This window comes from Mauremys mutica, chromosome 4 (genome assembly GCF_020497125.1).
Source record: "Mauremys mutica isolate MM-2020 ecotype Southern chromosome 4, ASM2049712v1, whole genome shotgun sequence".
Taxonomy (NCBI): Eukaryota; Metazoa; Chordata; order Testudines; family Geoemydidae; genus Mauremys; species Mauremys mutica.
Window position 1 is genome coordinate 149,064,938 of NC_059075.1, and position 21,555 is coordinate 149,086,492.

The 21,555-nt window shown below is 46.7% G+C and overlaps 1 protein-coding gene across 1 annotated transcript in view; it reads left to right on the forward strand.

The window, feature by feature from the left end:
* LOC123368279 overlaps window positions 1–21,555 on the forward strand; it is a 60,024-nt gene that overhangs the window by 7,749 nt on the left and 30,720 nt on the right. Inside the window, exons 6-17 of the mRNA XM_045012934.1 lie at window positions 2,091–2,284; window positions 4,222–4,342; window positions 5,974–6,074; window positions 6,887–7,060; window positions 9,337–9,512; window positions 10,169–10,265; window positions 10,366–10,480; window positions 11,965–12,148; window positions 14,912–15,123; window positions 16,225–16,326; window positions 18,789–19,004; window positions 21,282–21,363. Coding sequence (XP_044868869.1) covers window positions 2,091–2,284; window positions 4,222–4,342; window positions 5,974–6,074; window positions 6,887–7,060; window positions 9,337–9,512; window positions 10,169–10,265; window positions 10,366–10,480; window positions 11,965–12,148; window positions 14,912–15,123; window positions 16,225–16,326; window positions 18,789–19,004; window positions 21,282–21,363 — 1,774 coding nt within the window. The remainder of the gene's footprint in view (window positions 1–2,090; window positions 2,285–4,221; window positions 4,343–5,973; window positions 6,075–6,886; window positions 7,061–9,336; window positions 9,513–10,168; window positions 10,266–10,365; window positions 10,481–11,964; window positions 12,149–14,911; window positions 15,124–16,224; window positions 16,327–18,788; window positions 19,005–21,281; window positions 21,364–21,555) is intronic.

Consider the following 21,555-nt stretch of genomic DNA (forward strand, 5'->3'; position numbering starts at 1 on the left):
ATAGCTAAAGATTTACTTATGAGGGAAAAGAAAGAGGTGAGAGTTAAAATGATCAAAAGAATCAAATACATATAGACCTTGCAAAGTTCTTGTCTGATACAGTCTTGTTTGAAGCAGTGATGGAATAAACTGCTGTGCTGACTTGTTAAGTCTCTGGTGACTTCCAAAAGATTGGAAGGTCCTCAGTCCATTGGTTAGACTGCTTCTTTCAATATAAGTCCTTAGTCCAGAGATCAGAGCAGGAAAGAGGAAAATAGAGATATTTCCAGGGTCTTTTATAGCTTCTGCCATGTGGCGGGAAACCCAAGGAAAGCTCTCAGCACAGTTTGTAGAAAAGTACAGGCACAAGATGGAGTTTAGGGTCACATGCCCGTGCATGCTTCGATGAGTCATAACAGGAGCCATTATTCATATTCTGGCTAAAACATCCTCAGGAAAGCCCATCAGGTGGAGATAAGCTTCTTCTGTGACCCGTCGTTTTACTAAATGGGCCATCAACTTGAATAGCCCATTCACAATGTGCTGTCTAGACTGGATGTAAACTACCTGGTGGGTGTCACCCCAGGAGCAAACACATCTGAAATACTCGTACATAGTCAATATTCATAATGACAGATACAACAATGACACATGCATACAAATAGGATAATCGCATTCAGCAAAGCATAACTTTTCCATTCACACCTTACATGATATACTTTGTGTAATATTTGTAGCAATTATATAACAGTGGTAGCAACAAAGAGTCTTGTGGCACCTTAAAAGCCTGGTCCACACTTATAAGGGGGTTCGAATTAGGGTACGCAAATTCAGCTACGTGAATAACGTAGCTGAATTCGAAGTACCCTAATTCGAACCACTTACCCGTCCAGACGCGGCGGGGTCGAAGTCCGCGGCTTCCCCGTCGACTCCACCACCGCCGTTTGCAGTGGTGGAGTACCGGAGTCGACCGCGGCGCTTCCGGAGTTCAAACTATCGCGTCTATATATCAGACGCGATAGTTCGAACTCCGAGAAGTCGAACTCGCCGCGTCGACGGGGCAGGTAAATGAAGTCCTACCCATAGACTAACAGACGTTTGGGAGCATGAGCTTTCGTGGGTGAATACCCACTTCGTCGGATGCATGTAGTGGAAATTTCCAGGGGCAAGTATATATAAGCAAGCATGTATATCATGGTAGCAACATGATATATACGGTTATATTTTAATCGTATACCATCACATCCACCACAACTCCCAGATCCTTCTCAGCAGTGCTGCGACCAAGCCACATGTGCTTTGTATCATATAATATCCTTGACATTAGGAGATAGTCACTACAGTTTTAAGCCACCTGGTTTTGTTTGATGCAAGTGCCATCTACACTGGACCAGAAGCTGTGTTATCCAAACCAGTTTTAACCACTCTTTAAAAATGCCGTATACCTGCCATGGCCCTGTCCACATTAACAAGCCAAACCAGATTAAATCCACGGCAGCCTGAACCAATTTAATATCATTGTTTAAGGGCTGGCTCCAACTCCTGTGGATGTCAGTGGGAAGATGGATTGATTTCATGGGGAGTTAGATCAAGCTTAAAACTTGATTAGGTGACAAGACCCTCGACTCAGGGCACTTAGGTCTTGAAGAGGAGGGGGAATGATGTTCTGTGGCACTGTTACAGTCTGCACTGCTTGGAAACAAATGTGGGATTTCTCTCCCTCCTTTCCTTGTTCCTTTGCCTCAGCAGCTGGATGTGTAACACGTCGCTGGCGCAGAAGTTGTGACTGTATCGCGGCTTCTGCTCCTGTCTTGCCATTAGCGGGGTTATCCCTTCAGCTCAGGTGGTGGGGGTCTTTGCCGCTGATGCTGAACCACCAGAGCTCAGTCCCTGCTGATGAGCAGATCTTGCCTGAGAGCGCATGTGTGTGTGCATGTATCTCTGTGTGTGCAGCCACCGGTCCTTCCTTCGTAACCTTCTCCAGTTCCGTTGCTTCAGCTCCTCAGCAAGCGATATGCCTGCCCTGGTGTTTTCTCTCCTCTTTCCCCTCCCCCCGAAACACAATGGCTAGCTCAGAAACTCACAGGATTTGTTTTTAAATGTCATTTTAGTTTGTATCTCTTGATGCCGTGAGCATTGTCCTGAAGCAGCTGCAGCCCACAGAGAAGGAGCTTCTGCCATTCAGCGCCTGCCTCACCTGGCTGAAAAGGATCAAGTCCATTAAGCACAATGTGGAGCTGATCACGTCGGACGACTACCAGATGAGACTGTATGATAACAAAGAGGAATTATTGAACAGTGTATTGTAAGTGTTACTCCTCCCCGCAAAAACTGTCTGTGTATTTTAAAGAATATAAACGTATTTAAAATGTGTAAGTCAAAAATTTTCTGTGAAAACTTTTTTTCCCCCAGACAGAAGGATAAGTTTTCCTTTAAACACATTTTTTTGCAGACAGTATCAGATTTCCTCAGAATTTTCCAAATTTATATAGAAAAACTTGAAAACTAAAAATTTTGGAAATCAAATGTTTTGATTTTTTGCATTTTTTTTTAACCAAAACCTTCAGTTACTGGGGAAAAGTGGGGTTTGTTTTCTCAATGAAAAGTCATAATTTTCCATTGAGGGGAAAAAACCCCTCCAATCAACTTTCTGGTAGATAGTGGCTAAGTGTTTGCTGTGACCCTATTAGTGGCTGGTCTACATAGCACAGGGGTAGGCAACATATGGCACACGTGGCGAAGGCGGCACGCAAGCTGATTTTCAGTGGCACTCACACTGCCCAGGTCCTGACCTCCAGTCCGGGGCGCTCTGCATTTTAATTTAATTTTAAATGAGGCTTCTTAAACATTTTAAAAACCTTATTTACTTTACATACAACAATAGTTTAGTTATATATTATAGACTTATAGAAAGAGACCTTCTAAAAATGTTAAAATGTATTACTGGCACGCAAAACTTTCAGCTAGAGTGAATAAATGAAGACTCAGCACACCACTTCTGAAAGGTTGCCCATCCCTGACATAGCAGATAAAAGCCCGTTACTTTGCCGCTGTGTTACTCTGTGTGACAGACAAGAAAGGCGGAGTCAGCTCTCTCTTCCCAGCAGCTCCAATCAAGCAAGGCAGAATGGAGCTGATTAAGCAGGGCGGTGCCTAATTTGAGGGTGGGGCAGGGCAGAAAGGTTAATTAAGCCATTAGGCAGAGCCCACAAACAGGCACAGAAAGGAAGTGAAAAGGGGGAAGCAGGCAGTAAGCGGTAGGGTGACCAGATGTCCCGATTTTATAGGGACAGTCCCGATATTTGGGGCTTTTTCTTATACAGGTGCCAATTACCCCCCATCCCCGTCCCAATTTTTCACACTTGCTATCTGGTCACCCTAGTAAGGGGAGAGAGAGAGTGTTCTCCTCTGCTTGTTATGGGAGCTGTATGTATTATGAAGATGGTGGGAATTCATTTGTAAATAAACTGCACAACATGTTGGACCAGCACAAGGGTCTCCGAGTAGTTTGTAGACCAGACCAGGACAGGAGGAGGAGCCAGGAGGCCCTGTAACACTCTGTTAGTTCAAATGGTAAAGTAAACATCCTAGATCCCTTCCCTAGTCCCTGATGTCCCTCTTCTGGGCCCTTTGCAGGGGAGAAAGTAACTTACCGGTACGCATGGCAGCCGGGGTCCTGGGCAAGGTGTGGGGGCGGGGCCTTGGGCAGAAGGGATGGAGCTGGGGACCAGACTCCCTCAGCCAGCCCTTTAGTGCTGCCGCTTCCAGGGCTCCGGCAGCGATTTGAAGGGCCCAGAGCTCCAGCCACCACTGCCGCAGTAACAGCAGCTGGGAGCCCTGGGCCCTTTTAAATCTCTGGGCCCCGGGGCAGCTGCCCCTTTTGCTCCCTCCTGTTGGTGGCCCTGCTGGTAGGGTCCGGCAGCGCTGTGACTGTGTATAGGCCGGGACCGGCGGCCACTTCTAACCGGTATGCCATACCAGCCCTGTCACCCAGTTTTGAGAGATCCTTTTGTAGCTCTTCACCGTCTGCCTGGGACTTAACTATCTTGAATAGTTTTGTATCATCTGCAAATTTTGCCACCTCACTGTTTACCCCTTTTTCCAGATCGTTTATGAATATGTTAAATAGGCCTGGCCCCGGATTCCAAGTGGTTGGTTTTGTCCAAAGATGTGGGAAGAATTGTTTTTCCCAGCAGACAAGGCTCAGCTACTCGCAGTGAGGCAGTTCTGTCTCTTTTTCAGACACCAGTGGAATTGCACCAACATCGTCTACCTGCTCATCGATCACCTGCTACACGATGAAACCAACGTGGACGAGAAGCTGCTAAAGCTCGTTGTGAAGCAGTTTGTCTTCCTCTGGAATGTAGGTGTATTAAATAGCGCCCCACTGCCCCTTTGAAACCGCATGGAACAAGAGGCTACAGCCCCTAGGACCCGGCAGAGTTGGGAAGGAGGACCACGGGAAGACATTTTTCATCCAAAACGTATTTTGGAGAAAAATGCAGATTTCACAATACCAAAATGCTTCCTGAATTTGTGTTGGTTTTGCCAAATTGTTTTGTTAGGCTCTGATAGAGGCCTCCCTGCAGGATGGGGGAGCAGGCAGATACCAGACACAGTGTTGGTATATAATACTCTAAATATTCCAGCCCATTTTTTTTTTAATTGTCAGTGAACCAAAAAATCCGTTATTCACCCAGCTCTAGAGAGGATTCCTGTCCTCAGAGGATTAAACTACCCCCATCCTTCACCCACATGAGACATGGGCAGGGGCGGCTCTAGGTATTTTGGCGCCCCAAGCATGGCAGGCAGGCTGCCTTCGGCGGCTTGTCTGCGGGAGGTCCCTGGTCCCGCGGATTCAGCGGCACGCCTGCGGGAGGTCCGTCGAAGCCGCAGGACCAGCGGACCCTCCACAGGCATGCCACCGAAGGCAACCTGCCTGCCGCCCTCGCGGCGACCGGCAGAGTGCCCTCCGTGGCTTGCCACCCCAGGCACGTGCTTAGCGTGCTGGTGCCTGGAGCTGCCCCTGGACATGGGGTCCCCACAAGAGATCAGGAGGTCGCCTGCAGGTGGCCCAAGCTGCACTATCTCTGCACAGCTCCCCCAAAATACTGTCTCCTGCCCCTGTTAGACAGTGATACTACACCTGGGCCCCCTGCAATCCTCACCCCAGAATTAGAGATTTACATAGGACAGAAAATCTGTTTGGCAAAGGATACGGCGATTTGGAAAATTGGCTTCATTCCAAATTGGAACAAAAACTGAAAATTCCAAAATTTCCACAAAGAAAAATTTGGGGTAAACAATTAGTTTTGGGTTGATTCAAATGTTTTGATTCTTAATATTTTGGTATTAGATTATACAAAATATGTGGGTATTGTAGTGTAAAATATAATTTCCATGTTTCGGGGTTTGATTTTATCCACAAAAAACAAGTTTTTACAGGAACACAGACAACATCCATTAAAGTTTTTGTTAGTCAATAACCCAGTTTTCTGTCAACAACATGTTTTGACCAGCCTTTCTCAGCTGGTGAACCCAGCGATGGATATGTGTGCATAACATCAGGCACCCGAGTTTTCAAAGTTTGTTTCCAGGTCTTTCTGAAAACCTCTGTAACCTTAATTCAGCCCCCCTGTGCTTCTGCATTAGGATACAGTCTTTAATTACATGATCACATGACAGGTGTTCTATCAGACTCCAGCCTCATTCAGTGCACAGGATGAACAGTGAATGAGGGAGAATGTTTAAGGGTCTGGGCTGGGACTCAGGAGAGTTGGGATCTATTCTGGGCTCTGCCCCAGACTTCCTATGTGATGTTGTACAAGACTATCAGAATGCATGCCCTAAAGGGGAAGAGTTAAGGTTGAATGGGGAACCTTGATGCTGGCATATCTTAACTTTTGAGTGCTTGCTTTTGCAAATATAACTTTTTTTAACACTTCTTTTGTCACTTAGAATGTAATGACATTCACTGTGCTTTATTTTCTGTAGTTACTGTACAAAATTGAAGACCATGAACCAGCAAAGATTTTTGACGTTGTGACAAAAGTGCTGAAGAGATGCAGCAACAATGCTGCTACCGTCTATCTTGTGTAAGTCGAGCAAACAAGCAAAAAAGACCATTGTGGGTAAATTTTCAGCAAGAGCATTTTTAGCAGGCAACGTGTCTATTAATTACGCTTGCAAGTTAGTTTATTTCCCGGCAATATTTTTATTCCCATGTACCATGTAACTCAGCATTCAGTGCTGTACCCACACTTATGGAAAACATTTTGCATTATGTACCACGGGTGTGAATGATTCCACCTCCCCTGAGCACCCCCTTGTAGCTGGGCACCTTCACACCAGGACTAACCAGGGAACATCCATCACTCCTCCTGTTCCACTAACTTTTTCCAGTTCTTCTGGGTGGTGATGTCAGCAGGTAATCCCCTCTGCTACTCCCCTTGCCTTCAGCCCTTCCTGGCCCTGGCTCTTTGGCTTGGGGAGGTCAGCCAGCGAACCCTTCCGCTGCTCCTCTGCCTTCAGCCTTTCCCCAGGAACCTCCTACAGCCTCCTTCAGGGACTTCCTCCCTCTCTGATTCTCCCTGATCCTATATAGCCCCAGGTGCTGCTCTGCCTTTTCATTGGCCAAACTGAAAGCACCTGTTCTGGCAGAGGGGCGCAGGACCTGCTTTATTTAAAGAAGCCAGACATCCTATGGCAATTGGACTTATGTATATTGCCATGGAGCTTGAGCCCAGTTATGCAAGGCTGTCTTTCTTTCTTTCTTTCTTTCTTTCTTTCTTTCTTTCTTTCTTTCTTTCTTTCTTTCTTTCTTTCTTTCTTTTGTGACTCTGTAAGGCACAAGGCAGTGGAGAATCAGACCCCGTGAATAGCATCTTGCTTTCGTGGTGTCTTTCAGGAAGGGCGTGAACGAGTGCAAAAGCTGCCAGAAGGAGATCACTGACCCGGCTGAGCTGCCCTGCGGTCACATTTTCTGCACTCAGTGCATCCAGGAGTGGAACATCAGGCAGTGCAAGATCTGCAAGGAGAGCGTCCCTGAGGATTACGTGCCCACTGCCTCCCAGATCACCAGGTATTGCACAGTCGCCTGACTGTGATTTGGGAGACTTGTTAAGCAGTAATATTCCCACTAATCTCAGTTACCGACAGCGTGGCCAGAATGATTGCTTTTCTTCCACACCCCTCCACTACATTGCTGTGAGCTCTTAGAAAAACAGTCCGCTCCCTCTCCCAGACTGTTACTGGACACAGCTCCTTGTTCTGCTGAAGGATTTGCCGAGATTGGTCTGTCCACGGACAGTGACTTTAATGGGACTTTGTGCATACAGGGTCTGCGCACACTGATCCCTTTGCAGGACTGGGGCCCAGGATTGTAAATATCTGAAGTTGCAGATTATAAAGGGGGGCTCTGGTGGCACCAAGGGGACTGAAAGCAGGTGCATCTCCCCACATAGAGCTGATGTAGAGAAGCATTTTCCAATGTGGCTTTAGGATTTAGGAACCTAAGTCCCATTAAAAATTATGCTTTTGAAAATGGCATCTGTGCATAGCCGCCGACTCTGTGGGTGCTCCGGGGCTCAAGCACCCACAGAAAAAAACTGGGGTGCTCAGCACCCACGGGGCTGGCCATGTTCGGTGGCCCCTCGGGCTGGCCACGGTTTCAGTGGTTCCCGCTGCTTGCTCCTCTTCATCCTCAACCCTCGTCACTCACCCTTAACGCAGGAGGGGGCAGAAAGGACCAAGCAGCAGGCAGGAGGTGCTTGGGGTTGGGGGTGGAGAGGAGTGAGTGCTGGGCAGGTTGGTGGAGCCTTGGGGAGGGGGCGGAGAGGAGCAAGTGGCAGCAGGGTTGAGGGGAGCCTCGGGGGCAGAGGCAGAGAAGTGGGAGGTGCTTAGGGGGCAGGAAGAGGCAGAGTGGGGCAGGGCCTCAGGAGGGGGCAGAGTAGGGGAGGAGCCATGGGGGAGAGGCAGAATGGGGGTGGGGCACCTGTGTATCTGTGGGCAGTTCTGTGTCAAGCCTGGTGCAGAGGCCATGTATGGGGGACAGGCGACTGGCTGCAGAACATCCAGCCCTTAGCATCATAGCCAGCTGGTCCGTTCACAGGCAGCCCTAAGCTATGCTGGAGGCCCAAAGGCCACTAGCTGGTCCCAGGTTCAGAAAGCTGCAAGTGACTCCTCTGTGCTCCCCGTCTTACCTTCACCCGGTGATTACAGCACGCGTTGGAGGACTGAGCCCAGGGCTCCAGAGTCAGGGCTCAGCTTTTTCTGATTTTAGGTAATTATTTTTAGATACACTTTTACGAGCCATAAATGATTTGTTAAGCGTTTTTCTGGAATTATGTCATTACGCAGCTGTCACCAGGTAGCGCTGTTACACACACCGGTTTTTCACAGCCGGCGAGCAGCTTTCAATTCTAGGGAAGACAATGCGTGTTGTTATTTTGGGGTAATGCAGAGTTTCGGGTAGGGGGAGCTGTGTGAGCAGCAGGAGAATTTGCTGTCTGCCTTGGGCTCTTGTTTAGAACGGGGTGTCTCCCTGGGGACTGAGTGATTGGCTTTGGGCTGACATTCCTGGGAGAAGGGCTGAAATGAGGGATAGAATTTGGCAACATTAACTCCCGGTGAATAAAGTCATTTTGCCCAGAATGTGGAATAATTCATATCATGCAGAAATTTTTATTGACTTTACAGGATCAAGTCTACTCTCGGTACACACTTAACTTAGCCAGAGTAGTGGAGCTATGGCCTATGTGCAGGGCTGGCTCCAGGTTTTTTGCTGCCCCAAGCAGCGAATTAAAAAAACCAAGGAAAACCCGATTGAGCTGCCGCCGAAGTGCCGCCGAAGAGGAAGAGATGGAGCGAAGGACCTGCCACCGAATTGCTGCCACAGACCCGGACATGCCGCTCCAACAATGGACGGACTGCTGCCCCTTTCTATTGGCCGCCCCAGGCACCTGCTTCCTTCGCTGGTGCCTGGAGCCGGCCCTGGCTACGTGCATGTTTCAGCACAGAGAGATTTGTAGATTCACAGATGTTAAGGCCAGAAGGGACCATTAGGTCATTAGGCCAGAGAATCTCACCAGTGATTTCTACATCATGCACATCACTTTGGCTTGAGCTATAGCAGATCTTTCAGAAACACATTCAGTCTTGATTTAAAGATTTCAGATGATGGCGAAACCACCACTTCCCTTGGTAACTTGTTCCAATGGTCAATCATCCTCAAGGTTACAATTTTTGCCTTTTTCCAGTCTCAATATATTTAACTTCAGCTTCCAGCCATTCTGATTTTGTCTGCTACCTTATATATTAAAATAGTGACATTTAAAAAAAATTATTTTCTCGCCCTAGGGAAACAGTTGCAAGTCACAACAAATTCAGGAGGAAGTGCAACTCCTTCTTTGTGGAGTTTGTCAGTAGTTACTGTTTTGGGGACAAAATCCCTCCATCTGCAGAGATCATCGAACAACTGATTAAGTTTGTGGCCTGCAAACCTTCTAACCCAGAACATCAAGAGATTAGAAAGGGTGAGTGATGTGTGTAACACAGGAACGGCTCGATCCCGCCAATCCCAGTTGTTCAGATATCCTGAGTCAGGCCCCAAAACTCATGAGAGTGACTTTAAAATCATGAGATAAAAACCCAAACAATAAATATGAGGTTCTTTTTATTTGCCTTCTGGTGTTGGAGCTTTTAGGGCAATTCACACCAGCTGGGGATCTGACCCATTGACTCCAGTGAGGCTATGGCTGGTTCACACCAGCTGGGGATCTGACCCATTGACTCCAGTGTAGCTATGGCTGGTTCACACCAGCTGGGGATCTGACCCATTGATTCCAGTGTGGCTATGGCTGGTTCACACCAGCTGGGGATCTGACCCATTGACTCCAGTGTAGCTATGGCTGGTTCACACCAGCTGGGGATCTGACCCATTGACTCCAGTGTAGCTATGGCTGGTTCACACCAGCTGGGGATCTGACCCATTGACTCCAGTGTAGCTATGGCTGGTTCACACCAGCTGGGGATCTGACCCATTGATTCCAGTGTGGCTATGGCTGGTTCACACCAGCTGGGGATCTGACCCATTGACTCCAGTGTAGCTATGGCTGGTTCACACCAGTTGGGGATCTGATCTCGTGCTCAGGAAAAAAAAGAAGTAATCCTTTCTACTCTTTGGTTTAAGTGTACAAACCAACGAGTGACTTGTCGCCCTTTGAAGAGTGCATGGACCCGAGTCCTACTGTCAAGTCTTCCCTTTTGAAAATGCTGCTCCGATGCAGGTTGGTTCTAGGGCTTTCAGTGGTTATATTAACTCTATTTCACTCTCAGATCTGTGTTGGGTATATTCAGTTTTTATAACTTATGTCCATTTCCTCCTAGACTAGACGATGTGAAGGAACACCTGGAAGGCTATCTCTCCAGGATGGAGGAAGTATTATCATTAAATCAAAGCAGTCGCAGTGATTTCTATTTCATGGTAGTGTGCTGCTTTGAGGTGAGTCCCATGAAGAGTCTGTGGATAAATGTAGACATTTTATTAGATCCATAATAACTATGTTAAAAGAACAGTTAAGGTTGCCAAGTCCAGTTACTCCAATGTTAGGAAATGCTAAAATTAAGGTTACCTGTGCAGTCTTCACTTGTTGTGCTCTGGCATATGCATGATGATACAGTCTGCAATTACATAACAGATACTATTTTTTCCACAGAATCCCTGCCTCATTCAGTATATGAATTTACTCAATATTTATTTATGTATTTATATTATTGTAGCGCCTAGGAGTACTAGTCATAGGCCATACCCCTCATTGTGCTAGGTGCTGTACAAACGTGTGTGGCCCCCGCCTCATTCTCTGCACACCACCCAGACCCTGCGCCGAATACAGAAGTATTAATTCTATGTATCAGAGGGGTAGCCGTGTTAGTCTGGTTCTGTAGAAGCAGCAAAGAATCCTGTGGCACCTTATAGACTAACAGACGTTTTGCAGCATGAGCTTTCGTGGGTGAATACCCACTTCGTCGGATGCATCCGAAGAAGTGGGTATTCACCCACGAAAGCTCATGCTGCAAAACGTCTGTTAGTCTATAAGGTGCCACAGGATTCTTTGCTGTATTAATTCTATGATGCTCTTGCTAGAGTATTAGAGTGCCTCACAAACATTAATGAATTCATCTTCACAATGCCCCTGTGAGGTTAGGCGATATTATTATGCCCATTTTACAGCAGTTGCACTGAGACACAGAGAGATTACTGTCAAATTGCCAGAAGTCTCCACTAATTTTGGGTGCCCAGTTTGAGATCCCCAGGGCCTGACAAGCAGAGTACTTAGTATTTTTATAGCATTTTATGTGTTCCCGTTGACCTCGGCTGCAGCTGTGAATACTCAGCACTTCTGCAAATCAGACCCAGGTATCTCACGTTGGGCACCCAGAAAAGGAGAAACACACAAGTAATGGCCAGTTCTCCCATTTTCAGAAATAACTTTGGTACTTAGGGGCCTAAATCTCACTGACTTTCAATGCGACTTAGGGGAAAATTTTCAGCAGTGCCCAAGTCACGTAGGAGTCTAAGTCCTATAGGTGTTTAGCAACTTTCAGCACCTAAATCACTTTGGGACTTTTGAAAAATTTGTCTGTAGGCTCGTAGAAGCTGGGAAGCAGGGAGAAGGGAAGGAGCAGAGAGGGGCAGAAGATGTGGGAGGATAGAAACCAAGGTGGGGAGAAGTGGACGGAGGAGAGAGACAGGAGCTCTTACCCCCAGGCTGTTATTTTTTATTTTTAATCAGTGGCTCTGTTTCAAAGTGACCAGAACAGTTTTATTTTTTGTAGCCTTTAAGGTTAACATCTGCTGTATGGTGTGGGGAGAAGGGAAGAGTTGAGTCATTAAAAAAAAACCTGCCCAACCAACTGCATCCCCTTCACACAGAGGTACTGTCTGTTCACCACTGTACATTTTTTTAAATTCTCTCCCTCGAACAGGATTTTATGTATTCCTCCTTTCAAGAAGACGCCATCCGGAATTCGGAGCACGTGCTCTCTACTGCAGATCTGTCTGCTCCCAGCTCTGCCACCGTCACCAGCATTGAAAACCTGCAGTTCATTGCTAACCTCCGACTCGCCATCGGTAACGTTGCAGCTGTTCTTGGCAGAGAGCTGCCAAGTGGTAAGTGGAGTTTCTAACCGTTTTCCAGTCGTGCTGGACATCAGGAGAGATTGGTTAGAGAACCATGCAGCTCCATGGATGTTGTTTGCTTTAATGGTTGTGTTGTCCAGAGTAATTTCCAGAGCTGATCAAAACATTTTCAGCTGAATGGTTTTCCATTAGAAAATGCTGTCCCTTCCGAACTGAAATGTTTTGTGGGAACGCGTCGATTTTGATGAAATTTTCAACAGAAAAATTTTCAAACATTTTGAAATTGAAATGGAGCCTTTTATTTGATATTGTCTTGTCCATTGTTTCATTTTGACTTTTACTTTTTGTTTTAACTTTATCATTTCAGTTCAATTTTCTCATTTTGACTTTCATATATTATATTATATATGATATGATCAAAATGAAATGGTTTGACATTATCAAACGTTTCATTTCAAAAAGGGTGTGTCTGTGTGTCACCCTTCTGCCAGGTGGAGTTGGCAGCAACAAGGGCCAGGTTCAGTATCTAGGGGTGCCTTTTGATAATACAACACAGAAACAGTTCAAGCCTCCGCCCAGTACCCTGGAAAAATTACACACCACCCCTGGGAGCCTCCAAGAGGCAATGCTTCCCCTCTCACAAGCACTGAGTCTGTGTATGGAAAAGAAAACTTTTAGTAAAAAGGGAAAGGAACCCAGCATTAATTTGGGAAAACACCACAAGCCTGATTCAAAAACATATAACCATGAACAAAACACCCACCAGAGTACACGGGGGAGTGTCCTTTTCCTCAGTCTCTCACCTTGTGGTGTGAAAGTCTGACAAACAAATGTCCCTTTAACACAGGGACTCCCCTGTCCCTCTACCGCACCCCACTCACAGTTGTTGTCCTTGGTCAGTGAAGACCCAGAGTTCAGAGGTGCATCGGTGTGAGTTCACCTCCTACCCCTGGGGTGAAAGACACCCAGCAATGCCTCAGCTGTCGCTCCACCATTGGCCACTGACTCCACCACTGCTCGCTGTGCCGTCAGCCACTTTATCGGCCACTCACTCTGCTGCCAGTCGCTCCACCAGCTCACTCCGCTATTGGTTGCTCTGGCAGCCACTTGCTTCTGTGTCAGCTGCTCTGACATTGCTCACCCCACCACTCCCCTCTACTTCAGCCTCTGGAATGTATTGAGGTCCCACCACTTAACGCAGCTCTCAGTGATTTCAGCTGTTACTGGGGGAGCCTCATTGCTAGTGCAGGCTGGGCAGTCACTTTTACCAGAGACGCTGTCCCATAGCAGCTCTGATGCTTGGACCTGGTTATCGGTGATTCCAGCTCTAATGATCCAAAACAAAACTCTCAGCTGAATCTTAATCAGCTCTGTCATTAAACAGTCAGGAGGGGAAGGACAAACGGTGTCTAGAACTCTTCGGCAGAGCCCACACCACCATGCACAGACACCTGTCCTCACCCTCTCACCTCTCCACTGGGCTTCAGCGCTCCCACCCCCTGCTTAGCGAGTGGAGTTCAGTTGAGGTTGAGCCTCTCAGTCAGGGTATGCCAAGCTCAGATCTGCTGCCCTCTGTTCACACAACAAAGATAATAAAACGTTATCACTCCTGCACCCAATACCAAAGTGACTTGCAGTCCAACACCAGCTAAAAGTGATCATTTGGGCAAAGTGGCTCCACCATGCTGCACATCTAGGCAGAGTGGGCGTGTCTATGCAAACTAGGTCGGCTCGTGACGTCTTCTCCCCCAGCTCACCACTAGATGTCAGTGGAGAGCTCATTCAGACTCTGCTTACAGATCTTTCTGAATTGGAATATTTCATACATGAAATATTTCGAGATTTTGACTTTTCCTCATCATTTGGGACCAACACAAATTTAGAAATGTCAGAATTTCCCACAGAACAGAAATTCCATTTTCCAGCCAGCGCCAATCATTACTGGAAAATACAACTTTAAATGACAAGATGTACAAAAGTGTGTGGTACCTACAGAAACAAATGTCCCACTTCTGTATGGCCAGCACATTTACCCAGCTGACTTTAGTGAAATGATCTTTCCCCTCAATTTCACTTGGTATGAGGTCACCAAATTGAAAGAGGGTAAAAACTTTTTTAAATGAGTTTTTAAAGTATATAAGTCAAGAATTTAAGTCTCTTTCTCAAAGCTCCGCTCTAGCTCAGCCAGGAATTACTGGGCCAGATGCAGGAATCACGGGGGGAGATTCTCTGGCCTGGGTTATTCATAGATTCCCAAATCAGAAGGGAATATTTTGATCATCTAGTACAGCACAAGCCACAGAACTTCCCTCCAAATAATTCCTAGAGCATCACTTTTATAAAAACATCCAATCTTGATTTACAAAATTATGTAGGAGGCTGGACTGGGTGGACACAATGGGCCCTTTTGACCTGAAAATCTGAGACTTTAAAATTAGTGTCCGACCTCTCTGAATGTTGTAGGCTCTGCCAGACTAAACTCACTGTTGCCACTAAATTAATGGTGGCCACATATAGTTCTACAAGGTGAATTTTATCCATGAAGCAGTTTTCCACTGGGAGGTGGTATTGCATTTTATACCTGTAAATCTTCACTTCAGAAGGGTTAATGGAAGGACTCTTCCTTCTGGTTCAGATGAAGTGTATCTATTCAAATAGGGTCTTTCTTGACTTTTTCCTTTTATCTTAAATATTATGGTAACATTGCTGCATTATGTATGAGGTTTGAACAACTGTGAAGCTAGGCAGCAATATTGCATTGGTTTGGGGCTAATACTGAACTCTGCTTGGCAGCTGCAGACCAGAATCCAGGGACCAGTGCTGAGACTGCAGAGAAACAGTCCCAACTTGTGAATTCCATGAAAAATCTGGTTGAAAAGGCCCAAACACCTTGGCCTCAAATATTCCTTATTAGAAATCTTTGTAATTTCTATGGGCTGAACATAATGCAGAAGATTCTTCAGCAAGAGCCGTGGATTTTACCCAGAGGGATTGAGACTTCACAGGTAAGTGGATTCGAAAGGCGACAGAATTTTGTGCTTGCAGAAACTGTATGAATAGTTTGCATCTCCTTTCTGCAGGATGGTTAATTCAAGAGACCTGTATTCACCTGAAAGCCAGGGCCATCCCTAGCGGGGTGCAGGGCCTGGGACAACTCCCCCCCCCCCCGTCCCGCCTCTTCCCACACCGACTCTGCTCCGGCTCCACCCCTTCCTACCCTGCCCCCATTCTGCCCCTTCCCCCAAGGCCCCACCCCACCTCTCCTGAGCCTTGCCGGGAGCCAGCAATGCAGAGTGGAGCAGGGCCAGTCCTGCTGCCGCCAGCCCCTGCCCTGCCCCAACCCCGCGTCCTGAAGTGCAGGACCCCCTAAAGTGCGCGGCCCGAGGCAACTGCCCTGAACCATCCAATGGCTTTGCTGAAAGCAGTTTTGTTCTTGATAAGCAAAAAGTGCTCCTAACCACAGAATAGGTAAGACACGACCTTTGGGCTTTTGTGTGTTATTTTCAAAATGATTTTGGTATTTCGATTGAGAGCTCTTTGTGGCAGGGACTGTCTGTCAGCAAGTGGGTGCAGCGCCTTGCACAACGGGGCTCTGACCTTAGTTACTGTGGCCAGGTTTACACTTAAAACACTGCACTGGCGCAGCTGCTCCGCTGTAGTGCTTTAATGAAGATGCTCTACGCTGACAGGAGAGATCTAGCCCGTCGATGTAGTTAATCCGCTTCCCCGACAGGCGGTAGCTACATCTGGAGGAGAGGTTCTCCCACTCACTGACATAGCAATGTCTACACGGTGGGTTTGGTTGGTATAACTACATCGCTCAGGGGCCCTGATGTCAGTCACTGTGTGTCTGTGCAGAGCCTGGCACTATGGGCCCCAATCAAGATCGTGGCTTCTAGACACTGTCATAATACAAATAATAAAACAATACATAAAACAAGACTAATAATTAATAATAAAATACATGAAAAACATTTTGATTAACCTTCAAATGTAACTGGTCCGATAGGAGTCTTTAGCAGCCTCTTGCTATAAAATGATGTGCTTTAAATAATATATAAACAGTTTCTTTATAACAAAAGTATAAAATATTTTTATTTCCTTAGGACATAAAAATCAGCTCCAATACACCACTGATGCTTGTGACGCTAGACAGAGCAAGAGGCCACATTAAAAACACAGACTCTGAAGAAGCCAAGCAAATAACAGTGAGTGGCTGTTTTCTATCTTAATGGAACACGGTTTGGTTTGTGATTCTGTATGAGTGAAATTCACTCCTGTGCAGAGAGCCGGCACAATTTACACCAGCTGAGGATCTGCCACGTAGGACCTGAATCAGAGAATCAGAGAACTAGAAGGGACCTCGAGAGACCATCAAGTCCAGCCCCCTCCACTCATGGCAGGACCAAGCACCATCTAGACTATCCCTGACAGATGTCTGTCTAATCTGCTCTTAAAAATCTCCAACGATGGAGATTCCACAACCTCCCTAGGCAATTTATTCCAGTGCTTCACCACCCTGACAGTTAGGAAGTTTTCCCTAATGTCCAACCTAAACCTCCCTTGCTGCAATTTAAGCCCTTTGCTTCTTGACCTATCCTCAGAGATTAAGAAAAGCAATTTTTCTTCCTCCTCCCTGTAACAACCTTTTAGGTACTTGAAAACTGTTATCATGTCGCTGCCCAGTCTTCTCTTCTCCACACTAAACAAACCCAATTTTTTCAATCTTCTCTTATAGGTCATATTTTCTAGACCCTTAATCATTTTTTCACTCTTCTCTGGACTCTCTCTAATTTGTCCACAACCTTCCTGAAATGTGGCACCCAGAACAGGACACAATACTTCAGTTGAGGCCTAATCAGCGCGGAGTAGAGCGGAAGAATGACTTCTTGTGTCTTGCTTTCAGCACTCCTGCTAATACAGCCGAGAAGGATGTTTGCTTTTTTTGCAACAGTGTTACATTGTTGAATGATTCATATTTAGCTTCTAGTTCACTACAACCCCCAGATCCCTTTCCACAGTACTCCTTCCTAGGCAGCCATTTCCCATTCTGTATGTGTGCAACTGATTGTGCCTTCCTAAGTGGAGCACTTTGCATTTGTTCTTACTGAATTTCAGCCTGTTTACCTCAGACCATTTCTCCAGTTTGTCCAGATCATTTTGAATTTTAATCCTGTCCTCCAAAGCATTTGCAACCCCTCCCAGCTTGGTATCATCCACAAACTTTATAAGCATACTCGCTATGCCATTATCTAAATCACTGATGAAGATATTGAACAGAACTGGACCCAAAACTGATCTCTGTGGGACCCCACTCGTTATGCCCTTCCAGCATGACTGTGAACCACTGATAACTACTCTCTGGGAACAATTTTCCAACCAGTTTTGCACCCACCTTATAGTAGCTCCATCTAGGTTGCATTTCCCTAGTTTTGTTTATGAGAAGGTCATGCGAGACTGTATCAAAAGCCTTAGTAAAGTCAAGATATGCCACATCTGTTGCTTCTCCACAAGTCTTGTTACCCTGTCAAAGAAAGCTATCAGGTTGGGTTGACACAATTTGTTTTTGACAAATCCATGCTGACTGTTACTTATCATCTTATCATCTTCTAGATTGTTTGCAAACTGATTGCTTAATTATTTGCTCCATTATCTTTCCGGGTACAGAAGTTAAGCTGACTGGTCTGTAATTCCCCGGGTTGTCCTTATTTCCCTTTTTATGATGGGCACTATAATTGCCCTTTTCCAGTCTTCTGAAATCTCTCTCGTCTTCCATGACTTTTCAAAGATAGTCGCTAATGGCTCAGATATCTCCTCAGTCAGCTCCTTGAGTATTCCAGGACATATTTCATCAGTCCCTGGTGCCTTGAAGACATCTAATTTGTCCAAGTAATTTTTAAGTTGTTTTTTCCCTATTTCCCTATTCTCGTCTGATCCTACCTTGTTTCACTGGCGTTCTCTACGTTAGATGTCCAATCACCACCAACCTTCTTGGTGAAAACCAAATCAATGAAGTCATTAAACACCTCTGCCATTTCCACATTTTCTGTTGTTGTTCCCTCCCCCCTTTGAGTAACCGGCCTGTCCTGTCCTTGGTCTTCCTCTTGCTTCTAATGTATTTGTAGAATGTTTTATTGTTACCCATTATGTCTCTAGCTAATTGGATCTCGTTTTGTGCCTTGGCCTTTCTAATTTTGTCCCTACACATTTGTGTTATTTGTTTATATTCATCCTTTGTAATTTGACCTAGTTTCCACATTTGTAGGACTCTTTTTTTGATTTTTAGATCATTGAAGATCTGGTTAAGCCAGGGTGGTCTCTTGCCACACTTCCTGTCTTTCCTATGCAGTGGGATAGTTTGCTCTTGTGGGCAAAGGGACTTAATGGGACTTAACTGGTGCCTACTATAATTATAGGGAATGTGCCTTGAAGGTCTGAGCTTCCCAGACACACCTTCAGGTGGGGTGCAGTGAATCTCTTGTTATTACAGCCAGTTGGAAACAGAACAAAGCAGATCTCTTTGCAAGCTTCTATGCACCGAGCCATCACTGAACACCAGGGTCTTGTGCTGGCTCCTCTGCACAGGGGTGAATTTCACCCTGATTATGAAACACAACAGAGATCGGCAGAGCCCATAAACCTCTCTCTGTTTTATTTGATTGTCATTTAGGCCATCACAAAGCACATGGAGAGGCTCCTCCAGGCATCGCTGCCCTCAGAAGAATCCGAGGAAAACAAATTGGAAAAGATCATGAGTGACGTGAGCAGCCAGGAGAACGCAGCCCTGCTGGAAGTGGTGCTGCATACTGCTGTCACGCTGACCCTGTCCCAGCACCCACTCACCGAGCTATTCAAATCCATCTGCTTCCAGCCCAGCGCTGTCAAGGTGAGTCTAAAGGAAAGAGCCATTGTATTCCTCCTCACCCCCAGCAGCTCTGTAGTGCCACTGACCTCATCCCCTTTATGCCATGAACCCTTAACCTAGCACCGGCCGGGGACCATTTCTGTCTGCAGTGTCAGGGACAGCAGCTTTTGGGCGTGGGAGGAACTTAAGATCTGTCCCTATAAATACAGATATATTTAAGATCATCCAAAATCATGGCCATCGTACCACATCCCACCTGCACTTTGCTTCTGGGTCTCGTCCCGTTCTGTTAACTCAGTCGCTAACCAGAGACTTTGGATTTTCTGTTCCAAAACCCCCCAAAGTCACTATTTGCATTTCCCCCTTTCTACAGTGACGAATGCTGGGGATATGTGCACGACAGCACCTGCCTGAGGTTCTGGGGGCTCCAGGGAAATAGCACCAAAAGAATTTAAGGCCAGGAAGAACCGTTATAACCCCCTGCATAACCCAGGCCAGAGAATCTCACTCAATTACCATTGTTTGGAGCCCTGAATGATCTGCCTGGCTGTCTGTCCATCTGTGCATGTCAGTTTGCAGTGACTCGTTATCTTAATGCCAGCTGATAAAGTTAGATTTTCCTGTTGAAATCAAAAGGGAAATCAAAGTTTCCACAAGTCATTGGGCTGGGTGCAGGAATCGCTGGGTGAGAGTCTCTGGACTGTGCTATGCAGGAGGCCAGGCTGGGTGCAGGAATCGCTGGGTGAGATTCTCTGGACTGTGCTATGCAGGAGGCCGGGCTGGGTGGTCAGAAAGGTTCCTTCTGGCCTTAACATCGATGCCTCTTTCCCTTTTTGTGCTCATGTGGCTAGTTTCCCAATTATGGTACCAAATTCCCAGAGGAAGAAGAATGCTGTCTGTGCTCAGGCTGAGAAAGCCACCTAGCACCAGGAAATGAAAACCTCGACCTGGGACGAAGGGGGAGAATTTGGCATGAAGCACAAACACCCCTCGTGAGAATTGATCTGTCCTAGCCAGCAGCCTGCTTTGGAGGCTGAGCACTTTTATAGGCTCATTTTGCGTTATGATTCCGTACCAGTGTTTTATCACCCATTCAGAGCGGCTGTGTCCTTGGGGGATCAGGCACTGGACTAAGACTCAGGTTTCCTGGGTTCTGTTCCCACCTCTACCTGGGTGACTTGGGCAAGTCACTGAACCTTTCTCCTCCCACCTCTTGTCTATTTATATTGTAACTCGTTGGGGCAGGGATTGTCTCATTATGTGTCTGTATGGTGCTGGGCACAACAGGACCCCGATCTCAGTCGCTGAGTGTCTGTGCAGCGCCCGACATAGAATCATAGAAGATCAGGGTTAGAAGGGACCTCAGGAGGTATCTAGTCCAACCCCCTGCTCAAAGCAGGACCAACCCCAACTAAATCATCCCAGCCAGGGCTTTGTCAAGCCTGACCTTAAAAACACCTCTAAGGAAGGAGATTCCACCATCTCCCTAGGTAACCCATTCCAGTTCTTCACCACCCTCCCAGTGAAATAGTGTTTCCTAATATCCAACCTAGACCTCCCCCACTGCAACTTGAGACCATTACTCCTTGTTCTGTCATCTGCTACCACTGAGAACAGCCGAGCTCCATCCTCTTTGGAACCCCCTTCAGGTAGTTGAAAGCAGCTATCAAATCCCCCCTCATTCTTCTCTTCTGCAGACTAAACAAGCCCAGTTCCCTCAGCCTCTCCTCGTAAGTCATGTGTCCCAGCCCCCTGATCATTTTCGTTGCCCTCCGCTGGACTCTTTCCAATTTGTCCACATCCTTCTTGTAGTGGGGGGCCCAAAACTGGATGCAATACTCCAGGTGTGGCCTCAGCAGTGCCAAATAGAAGGGAATAATCACTTCCCTTGATCTGCTGGCAATGGTCCTACTAATGGAGCCCAATATGCCGTTAGCCTTCTTGGCAACAAGGGCACCCTGCTGACTCATATCCAGCTTCTCATCCACTGTAACCCCTAGGTCCTTTTCTGCAGAATTGCTGCTTAGCCAGTTGGTCCCCAGCCTGTAGCGGTGCATGAGATTCTTCCATCCTAAGTACAGGACTCTGAGGGCATGATGGGCCCCTGATCTCAGTAACTGTGTGTCTTTGCAACGCTTGGTGCAATGAGGTTCTGAGCTTAGTCACTGTGTGTCTGGAAGGTGCCAGGAACCAAACCTGTATCTCCCAAATCCCCATCCAACGCTCTATCCACAAGCCCTTCCTTCCGCTCTGCCCCAGTGCTGTAGTAAAGGTGTCCAACTGTGGTTTGTTTACAAGGGGACCTACCTTCCGACCATGCCGGGCGACCTTCTCTTCGACGCGATGAACTGGGAAAATGTTGGCTCTACAAAGATGTGGAGTAAGTCTCAGAAAAACTTTTTATTAATATTTTTTTCTTACTGTTTTTAAGTGCACCAGGTGGGCTCGCCAGGAGGCAGCCATTCAGCTTAACCCTAATGGTGTATGCATACAGAGAGGTTCCTGTGCCACCTCCTTTCCAAGCCCCCGGGTGGAGACGTGGTTGGGGAAAATGGGGCATGAGTGGGACACA